The following is an 11,180-nucleotide window of genomic DNA, read 5'->3' as shown; positions in this document are numbered from 1 at the left end:
TGCAACACTGCAGCACTAGCAGCACCACTGCAGGCAAGGTCGCATGTTCTGAAGGTCACAGGTACAAAACTGTTGTGATGCTCTGCAGTCACCACCCAGTGCACTCCGTCACCTCTCACTGTTCCATTACTACGTGTGCTCACAGCCAACATGAGGCACATGTGCATCAGCGGTCATGAACCTGACGTGCGTGTGCAGCGGAGGTACAGATGTGCACGTGCATGGACAGCTGTGACGCGTGTGTTTGTTTTCTGGTGTCATTGAGAACGCAGTCAGCTGATGCATGAGCGGTCACTCCGACACTGAGCAGTCGGATTTGCTGCAGGCGGTGCAGAGACAAGTGGAGGAATGATCACGGACTGAACCCAGGTGTCACAGTGGGGGGTAAATAATCAGCCTGTTCTCCTGCACCACGACGTGCGTCAGTGGAAATCAGAGTGTAGCACTGATGCTGACATATGGACTCACAGGTGAACTGTAGCTGCTGCAGACTTTCTTTTTCTGTGGATTCCTGACAGGAATGATAACAAGTCTCCTCCGTGCCTCCTCGTCCTCATGACACTGTCCCCATACTCATTGAAAGGCTGGTGTTGACAAAGCGATTTCTTAATCAGCTGACACCCCATGTCATGCTACACTGATGCAAACACATGCAGCCTGGCAGGAGTTGAAATGTGAGTGGACTAGGCATAGTGTGAACATATGTTTATATATATATTTGGTCATATCTGTATGATTACAGGTTAAAAATGATCTGAAATCTCATTGTCAAACATGTTATAAACAATAAAATGTTGTAGCAACACAAACCAGTGTGCTTTAAGTGAAACACTACCATAACTGAGGCAAGAACAAATGCAAACTGTTTTCTATTTGTGTTTCATTCTCACCTAAATATTTGTTCTTTCTGCATAAAATATTTGAAATTCCTCCCTACAGGTTCTCCACTGTTACCTCCAGATGATGACGCTGATCAAACGCAGCCTCTCAGTGATGTCTCACGTCATAACTGTATCTCAAAAGTCCATACCAAAGGCCCTATCATTCAGGGTGACAGAATTTCAAAGTGCATGTAAGGTGTCAGGGATTAAATATTCCAGCCTGGTAATCTAAGAGCTCTGCTAAAGTCAGATGGTTATTCCAGTCTAGTAATCCTATATACTGTATATATATATATATTAAAGCAAAAGCTCTACTCAGTGCAAATAATGTACAAGGTTGGGTCCAGAGGCCACAAGGGCATCAACAGCTGCATGGCATTAGATGAGGAAGCATGTACACTGGTTATATTGATTTTCAATATAAAAACCAGTACATATATATATATACATATGTTCCACCTGACCTTCATGTTAGGACAGTATGACAGAATGTCACCTGAAACCTGCTCTTTGTCTTCTCTCAACTTTGCTCTTTCCTGGAGCCTCATCTTCAGCCACAGTCTCTGCCTAGAAGCTTGAATGAATTCATCCTGCAGCTGTCCATCTTCCTGACCGCCGGTCTATCACATTGCACACTTGTTTGTAAAATTCTCTGGTCACACGCCAGGGTTGGCTCCTGATTAAAGATTACAGACAGATTCAAAATAAAGCTGGAGTGACTGACGCTGGTTTGATTTCCAACTTTTTCTTTTTCTCTTAGACAAAGTTCCATGGCATCAGTTTGACACACTGTCAGATCAAGACTCTGCTGTTAATTACTGTTATTACTATGTTATATTCCAACACTACAATTGTGTCCTCATACACTCCTAGTGTTTGGCCATAGGAGGAGTTGAATAACACGGAGGCATCGGTCAGGTGCCATTACCGCTGCGTCTCTGCCTTGTTATCAGAGGACGGACAGGTATTCAGCTTCCACACAGGTGTCTTCTTATACAGTGGGACAATGTTGGCTGTTGTTTCCATGGTGTGGCTGCATGGTCTACTGATTCACAACAATAGGGCTGCTATAAATCTTTAAGGTCGTACAAGTCATGGTACAGGTTTTCACACACACACACACACACACAGTGTAAAGAGTAAAGTTGAAAATAACAGAAACAGTTGGACAGGTATCTTTAAAAATGTGTTTGAATTGAATGTGCCTCCAAAAACAAAAAAACAAACAAAAAATTGTTTATGTTAAGTAACTTAATGTATGCATCACTCATCTTAATCAACAATACATAATAGATGAGGCAGGTCTTTGTGTTCTCTTTATATCCTTCACACCAGGATGAAAGGCAGCAGCTCCTGATGCTGACCTGACAGTAAAAACAGTCAAAGCTGCTCTTATGGATGTTTTCTTTAACATAATACATTTCATTTAATAAATTAAATGACAATGTTCAAGAAACAAACAAAAACAAAGAAATATTTTAAATAACAACTATATTTTACCATCTAGAGGTGATTTATCTAAAACGTTCTCTCCAGGTGCCTGTCTGTATTTACCTCCCTCTGCAGGATGAAAGCGGTTACAGCACTGAGTCAGTCTGCCAATAAACAAAGCCAAACTTTTTTTAAGACAGATGTTAGAATTTCAAAATGATTCCGTTCACATGCTCTGAGGTTTCTCTCAGGTTTCATATGTTTTATTCCTATTGGCTGTACAGTATACAGTATGTATGTATTATTAGAGCTCCATACAGACTGGTGAAAGAGGAGAGATAACTCACTGCTGTTCCTCAGATTAAACCACCAGTCATCACCAGGTCATAAGGTCACTGCCCACAGTACAAACATCTCATTAACACCTGGTATAAGCTCTTATCCAGTCCTGCGTCCTGATAATCACATTTTCCTTAGTGACTCAGTCTGTTTTTTTCCTATTTTAAGAAGGATTATTTATATTCTTCGTTTCCATTCCACTCTTGTTTCTACTGTATATCTATTTATATCTCTGACTTTAGTCTGTGTCCATATACATGTGTATATGTATATATGTATGCATATACTGTATGTATATACGTACGTGTGCGTTTGTGTGTGTGTTTGCATGTTGTAACAAAAATCCTTTATGTGATTTTGTATATAATATTTCTTTCGTTAGTCTGAAAATAACATGTTTATAAATATAAATATCAGTAATAATCAGCTTTAAAATGTAAACACCAAAATAGTTTTATGTATTTATTTAAATAAAAGATAGTATTAATTAAAAAAAAAAACTCTTCCTGCCTTGTATTTATGCAGATTGTGTCAAGATTCAATGTTAAAGAATATATAACTGATTATTCCTTTTTTAAATCTTGTCTCATGCACACACGACTCACGTCTTAAAATCGCCCCTAGAGGGCAGTATGACTTCACCTTGCAACTGCATGGATCCCGGAACGAAGGCAATAATCAAAGCTAAATTTAATTTGCTCTTGTTCTGCTGCAGACGGACTCAGTCGGAGTGAGGTTCAGGTGATCGTAATTAACCGTGGTCTGGGGGCCGGGGCAGTTCAGTGGGATTAGCACAGACTCCCACAGAGCATGTCTTCTAATTACACCAGGAGAAGCACAGCGCAAACCCACATGACTAGTCAGCCGCGCTCCTGTGGGGGCGCTCCCCGCTCCCATCTCTGACAAACAACGCTCAGTCACTCCCTGCTGCCTGACAACAGCACCTGAAGATAAAGATGCTGCACCTGCACCAGGCCGTTGTCCTTAGCCGACTGTCTCACCAGTTGTCATGGTGACACCGTTTGTAAACAGTAAACATCATAACAAATTAAACAAACACTGGCATTTCGCTGCCTTGTACTTCAGACACATGTAATAATGTGAAGTCTATTCTTCTCTAACATTATCCCCATGTTTTAATTTTAAAATAAAATCATTATATTTACTGTTTATACATCTTCCTTTTTTTAGGAGGACAGTAATACATTAAGTCTAGCGCCGCCCTTTTGGTTAAAGGACCATTAGAGGATTGTTAAGGAACAGTAAAATAACTTTTAGACTTTATTCTATATCATTTTCTGAAAGACATAATAATTTGAAAAAGAGGAAATGACCAGATTCTATGTAGGTGAAGTAAGTTATTGGTTATTTCATTGTGGCCTGGTACCAAATGACCAATGGACTGGTACTGGTCCACAGACTGAGGGTTGAGAACCCCTGCTCTAGAATATTATCTGGCTTCTGTATTTATAGCTCTTTGTTTCTACCACTAACCACCACTTCACATTCTATCCTTTTCTCCTTCTTCTCCGTCTCCTTCACTGGTCACGTTTCTCCTCCTACTATCGCTTCCTTCAACAAAAAAACTATATTTTTAGAACAACGTGTTCTCTCCTTCCAAGCAGTCTATATTGTGCACTTAAGGAGCTAAAGATACTGTGTATGGTTGAAAATGTTCTGTGCTACAAAGGCCCTGCTAGGAATAACTACAAAGGCATCAAATATTGACATTTTCTCTTTTTTCTAGTGCTGACACTTTCTTGGCTAAAATTAGCTTCTCCAGTCATCTTGACGACAGTGATCAAACATTCGACGACAACCCCGGTGTTGTGAGACAGGACACAATAACCACACGGCACAAGTGGAGTGGCTTTACTATTGGCTTCATTGTTGATATTACTCTGTCAAGGTCATGACCCTCGGGGAACGGTTATATGCATTTGTAAAGTCACACAATGTTTTCTCTTGTCCATGGATTGTCCTTTTTGTCTGGTAAAGTGCAGATAATACTATGTATTGAATTCCAAACGTCACGTATACAGTATACAGCATGATATTTTTCTCCTTCTTTCGTTGGTTAGTATTTACAGTATTCTATCACATTTCATTTCACAGAAAGAAAATCCGTAATCCACTGACATTGATGGATGTTTTCAGGCCTCCATGACAAAGGGTGGGAGTGGGGTGACGCTCTGTTGGTGTTGTGTCCTTAATGTGCTGTTGGATCTGGCTGAGGGGAGTGGGGGGGCAGGGGGGGGAGAAAAACCAAAGAAAAAGAAGAACAACCGTCCACTCACAAACACATGCACACCGATTGCATATTGATTATCTTGGTTCCCAGGAAGATGAAATGTTTTTATTCTTATCACAACGTCAGTTTGAGTAAAGAGCTGCTGATCCAGTCCAAAGAAAACCCTGTGCTTCAGGAACTAAAAAATAGTGTGAGTGTGAAAGAAGTACTTCACCTTTGCACAACTGTGTCAAACGCTCCACCAGGTTTTACTACATGTACAAATCTGCACTTTAAACCTTTGTTTAACATCACAAATAGAAACCGCTGATCTTTCTGCACAGGTTTCTCAGCAGATCCACTGCTTTTGTCACTGAGTGCACCTTTTGGTGCGTCACTCAGCAGGTGAGACAGGTATTTTTAGACGCTCCCTAGTCTCCCCCAAACGTAAATGATTTCATCTTAATTTTGCCTCCAATGAAGAAAAAACAACAACCAAAAAAACAGGATGTCATTTGTTTCTGCCTTTTCAAGCAGAATTCTTCTTCTCTTCCACCATGTTGTTGTAGTGTATGAGTGAATGTGCTACAGTGAATTCAGCTGAGGTACAGTGCAGTCATGTGACTAATATTGGAGCAATGCAAACCGACGGTGAAGTACGTGGAGAGATTTGATGCGTGTTCATGCATAGATGGATATTTTTGGTCAGACTATTTTGTTTTGTTTCATTTATATATATATATATATATATATATATATATGGAAATGACTCTTGCATAAATGCAGCCGTACAACCATGACATAAAACACCAACCTTCAGTGCTTCTTCTTCTCTCTCACTCACACACACTCACACACACAACTCTGAATAAACTTACATACCACAAAAATAATATTATCAATAAGAGGAATATAAATAAACAACAGAGTTAATAAATATAACATAAAAATACATTAAACTCTTCCTTAGTTCAGAATAATGGGAATATTGCTGATTAGATAATAATCGGGTTTACCCTCAGGGTCCTGACCCTTCAATTGATAAAACTCACCTTTTTGTTCAAGTTCGTCCATGAAAATCTTTAAATAACACTTATAAACGCCAACGTCTCCGGCTCACATTGAAGAATAAAAGTACCAAGAATAAGAATAACAAGAAATAGCAAAAAAATAAATAAAAAATACATCCTTGATGATGGAAATCATTCAGATAGTGCTTGCTACAAACTTATTTGTCACCTTTCCAATGACCTTTGACATCCACAGAAAGATGGAGAAAGACAGAAGGTTCAAGGACAAAGACAGAGGAGACAGACACTGGAGAGCTTCTCTGGCGCTGCCCCCGTAGGACGCGTAGGGTAGGTTAGCCAAAGGTCTGCTACACTGCGGCTAATTATCACTTCCAATATTGATGTTTCTGTCTTTGACCGTTACCTTGGCTGCGTGAGGGCTGTGGAGAAAAAAAAAACCCGAGCTGGACCCGGTCCCGGAATCACCACATTTACTGCCAACTTTTGAAGACAGATTGAGCTCCTGGCATCAGAGACATCTCTGAGGACGGCCAGACTCCATTTAAATTCAGCCGGGCCAATAAAAGCTTTCTGGTCTAAAAGTCAGTTTAGGGTTGATGTATGTATTGTTTTGAACAACGACTTGCCTTTCAGTGACTACTGAACCGTCCAGTAAGTGTTTCCCTGGCACACAGAGGGAAACTGCAGCACGTACTACAGTGCTGGGAACGAGTACAAGTACCATTAAAAATCAAAACAGGGCGATGACCTTCAAGATGTGGAAAGTCTCTTCCTCCCTTTAGTTATTTACTTTCTCTAATAAAAGTATATGTGCACCGTATTTGTTCTTCTTTATACATATATGCTTTTATCCATGTATTTATTTTAATATATATATATATTAGAAATAAATAAATCTATGATAATGGTTATTCTTGTCTCAGAGGCTTGTTTCTTCTTCTTTAATCTTAAATGCATGCTTCTAGGAATGTTCTGAGGTCATGCAACACTATGCGAGTAGCTTAATCTCTGATAAAAAAAAAGTAAAAAAAAAGAGGCAGTTTTATCTGGGGGAAGCATAATTCTACGCACAAGTTCTTAAAGTCTACGACTTTGCTCAGGAGGAAGATGATATCATCGTGTGATGAACCCACGAAAAGGACAACGCTGCGAGTCTACCACGTTTGCGGATGAGATTAGATAAGCCCACGCCTAAGGTGTGCGGTAACGCCTGAAATCACAGTTCGGCTGATGATGATTCCTACGTGGAATGTTACTACTGATGAGGTCTTCAAACTTCCTGCTCAGGACAGAATGGACCTCCTGATTATTCCTTAAGAAATCCTTTAACATACAGCTTTAGTTTATTACATCTTTAAAGAGCTACCAGCAGGCTTTCTGTAAAAACCCTTAGATTCTGTATAGAAGGCAGTGTACGGACAAATATACAGTGGTGTGAAGAAGCAAGTGGCAGTTAAGTGAATTTTCTCATCGAGATAGAAACGTCATGCAATTATCTACGCACTAAGTTTTACTACGAACAGCACCTACCTTTTCTAACCTGCCGTCAGTTTAGTCACAGTAAGCCTGTCTACGGTGTCTACATGAACAACGTGTGTGTGTGGAAAATCAATCTAAACAAGAAGGAAACATTCAAGCTGTCCTCAAAGCTCTGCAGTAAGACCAGTCTGGGTGAATGTGTATGGGTGGAAACGGGGGCGGGGGGTGGGGGGCTAAAAGCTTGCATTTTGTGATACATACAGTACACGTAGGACCAAAAGCATTGAAAAGTCAAGGCCATTCTCAGTCATTCATCAGATACTGATGTCTACTGGGAAAAGAAGGTGTCAAACCATTAGCTTAGCGCCGATGGCTTTCATTCATCCTCGATATAAGGCGGTGTATTTAACCACCTCATCAAACGTCACTGACAGGCCGACCGCAGTGAGCTTCCTCTACACTCGTATGTCCTCTTATCTAACGATGTGGCTTAAGACAGTTCTTTTTTTAAATTGTTATTATTATTATTTTGTTCCAGTGGCTCCAGGAAGCAGCATATGTAGCGAGCGATTCGGGCTCCTCAGAAAGTGCAGGGCAGAGCAGTGTGTAGGGGAATGAGAAAGCGCGGGGCGGCGGCTGAAGCAAGCTTTGAGGTGTTTGTGCTGCTTTTCAAGCTTTTTTTTTTCTTCTTCTATCTCGCTGTGTCTTCTCCTTTTGTTGGCTACTGTCATCAACAGAACGAGTTTGGTACGTGTTTTGTTGTTGTTTTTCATTGTTTTGTTCTTTTTTTTGTAAAGCCACACAGATGAAGCCAGATCCATGCAGAAATATGAAACTGGAAAATTTCACCCTCTTCGACAGTAATCAGGAGTTCTTACAGCAAGTTGACGACAGGATGAGAGCAGATCAAAAAACGCCTATGTAACTTTTTTTTTTAGCTGTCTATCATCATCATTGACGTCCTGATTTCTATTGCCATGATTTTCCCAGCTCTCGTGAGGAGGTGGGGGTACAGCTGTCCCATCGTGATGCTCGGCTCCACATTTTCCCACTCTCGTGATCAAGAAAACCAGCAGATGACTACACGTCGGTCAGCATCTTGGTGATGTTTACATAATTTGTGTTGGCCAGTGTGCAGTTGCCCGTCTGGAAGTCCTCGTTGCTGTTGTTCACGGCCTCCTGGATCTCCATATAGTCTGATTTACTGATGGTGGAGCCACTCCGGCTCTTCTTCAGCTCCTCTGCGGAGTCCGACTTAGGCACGTTGACCTGTAGGTACTGAGCCTGCTCTTCACCTTCAGTCTCACGGTGATAGAAGTAGTTGAAGTTGGACACAATGACAGGTACCGGCAGGGCAATGGTCAGCACACCAGCAATGGCACAGAGGGAGCCCACGATTTTCCCACCGATGGTTGTCGGGACCATGTCACCGTAGCCAACCGTGGTCATGGACACCACGGCCCACCAAAAAGCATCTGGGATGCTCTCAAACTGTGACTCGGGCTCGTCAGCTTCAGCAAAGTAAACAGCGCTGGAGAAAAGGATGACTCCAATGAAGAGGAAAAAGATTAGCAGACCCAGCTCCCTCATGCTGGCTTTTAGGGTCTGACCCAAAATCTGAAGCCCCTTGGAGTGACGAGAGAGCTTGAAAATTCTGAAGACCCGTACCAAACGGATGACCCTTAGAATGGCTAGAGACATGGCTTGCTGACCTGCTTGACCGTCATCTGGCCTGTCTGCGAGCTCAGTGCCCAGTGTGATGAAGTAAGGGATGATGGCGACGATGTCAATAATGTTCATTATATTCACAAAGAAACCCGCTTTGCTGGGGCAGGCGAAGAACCGCACCAGGAACTCAAAGGAAAACCATATGATGCAGAGAGTTTCCAGGACAAAAAAGGGGTCAGTGAAGTAGGTGGAGGTGTACCTGATGATGGTGGTGTTGGTCTCAGGTGAGAAGACTGCAGCGTGAGCCTTGTGCATGTCGTCCTCATCGTTGCGGAAAATGGGGAGGGTCTCCAAACAGAAGCTGACTATAGATATCAGGATAACCATGACAGAGATTATGGCAATAATCCTAGCAGGACCTGAGCTCTCTGGATACTCAAAGAGCAGCCATACCTGTCTCTGAAATTCATTATCTGGAAGGGGGCGCTCTTCCTCCTTGATAAAACCTTCATCTTCTCTGAACATCTCTATGGCCTCCTCACCCAGCTCATAGAAGCGGATTTCCTCTGAGAAAATGTCGAGGGTGACGTTGACTGGCCGTCTGAGCCGGCCCCCTGATTGATAATAATACAATATGGCGTCAAAGCTGGGTCTGTTCCGGTCAAAGAAGTACTCGTTCCTCAGCGGGTCGAAGTACCGCATTCTCTTTTTAGGGTCCCCCAGCAGTGTCTCGGGGAACTGAGAGAGCGTTTTAAGTTGGGTCTCAAAGCGCAGCCCTGATATGTTGATGACCACCCTCTCGCAGCACTCATGGTCAGCCTCCGGGTCGTAATCCTGCGGGTGACCCGGATGCGCAGCTGCCTCGTCAGAGGGGTCGCCTGTGGCAACAGTCATTCTGCAAGGAGAGGAGGCCTGCACTTTTCAGGGAGTCTGGGTCCTGCAGCCTGGAGAACTGCAGGCAGGAGCCAGGAGAGGGAGGGGGCTCAACACCGTAAAGACCTGATGCCCACAGGATGTCAGCTATGGTCTGACTGTAGGTGGGACAGAAAGGAGCAAAGACAGAAAACAAGGTCAGGTAAACTTGAAACCATCCTTTGAAGACAGTGTCAAACCGTTTGACATACCACAGACCGTTAGTGGTTAATACATATTATTAATTGCCATACAGAACTAGAGACATTCCGCTGCCTCTGAAATATTCATATGCTAATAAGCTCTTCGCCTTGCACACAGAGCCCAGCGCCTCATAAATCCAGGGCAGCGATATGCTGCTGTGCACACATCCAATGGAACGACCGGGAATACCTTCTTGCAGTGGTGCCGTGCACCGACATGGCACTGCAGCAGGCACTGAATCGGCACAGACAGCATCCAGTCTAGAATATCATTGATAACCACTGCAGTCTGAGCACAAATGTTCATAACACCTCTGAGATTCACCGCAGAGGGAGAGCCAGCTCCACAGATGTCTCACATTAACTGGCATGAGACGAGTTTGGTTTGGAGAAATATCTCCTTGAAATGGAGCCTCGTCGCTGAAATATTCAGAAACACCTATAAATAATTTATACACACAAGGAAATATGTTCCAATAGAGGGAAGGAAAAATCAGAATCAGAGGGAAAGTGCAGTTTTAATGGTGAATCCTTCACAAGGCGTCCATTAAAATACACACTTGTGATGTAGAGATTCAGAAGTGCACATTAATCTACAGACAGGTTTTTGATGTGGTGACCGGATGTAAGCTGCTTTTATAGTTAATTTCACACATACCTGCTGACATCTTCTTCATTGCAGCTGTGAGTTAAAGCTCCTGCTGTGATCAGGGAGGTGAAAACGCAGCTGCGACACTCAGGTCTCCTGGCTTCATGCAGGGATGGGGTTCAAAAAACATGAATTTTCCAATATGGGACAGTCGATGATAGTCACCTCATCATGTTGTCTACAGCATCCTCGCCGCGTACAGCGGGTACAGTATATGCGGGTGTGTCCTCGCGTTCCCCTCCCCGACTCCTTTCCTCCGGGTAGGCTGTCGTGGGATGGCGATTGGCAAAAAAAAAAAAAAAAAAAAAAAAGGAAAAAGAAAGGGGGGGGGGGGGGGGTGGTATTAGGGGGACGGGG

The 11,180-nt window shown here is 42.7% G+C and overlaps 1 protein-coding gene across 2 annotated transcripts; it reads right to left on the bottom strand.

Annotated features, from left to right (window-relative positions):
• Nucleotides 1–5,033: 5,033 nt before the first annotated feature.
• LOC103386550 (potassium voltage-gated channel subfamily A member 2) lies at nucleotides 5,034–11,136 on the bottom strand. Of its 2 annotated transcripts, none has more exons than XM_008320878.3 (2): nucleotides 10,833–11,136; nucleotides 5,034–10,090 (listed from the first exon to the last, which is right to left on the bottom strand). In XM_008320878.3, exon 2 carries the CDS (start codon nucleotides 9,951–9,953, stop codon nucleotides 8,472–8,474), a length of 1,482 nt encoding a protein of 493 aa, XP_008319100.1. In that variant the 5' UTR covers nucleotides 9,954–10,090; nucleotides 10,833–11,136; the 3' UTR covers nucleotides 5,034–8,471. The 2 variants fall into 2 exon arrangements, with proteins under 2 accessions (XP_008319100.1, XP_024916197.1); XM_025060429.1 differs by having other exon boundaries at nucleotides 10,989–11,136.
• Between the last annotated feature and the right edge of the window lie 44 nt (nucleotides 11,137–11,180).

The sequence above is a fragment of the Cynoglossus semilaevis genome, chromosome 11, assembly GCF_000523025.1.
Source record: "Cynoglossus semilaevis isolate Cse_v1.0 chromosome 11, Cse_v1.0, whole genome shotgun sequence".
NCBI classification, from domain to species: Eukaryota; Metazoa; Chordata; class Actinopteri; order Pleuronectiformes; family Cynoglossidae; genus Cynoglossus; species Cynoglossus semilaevis.
This window is presented reverse-complemented; position numbering and strand designations above follow the sequence as displayed.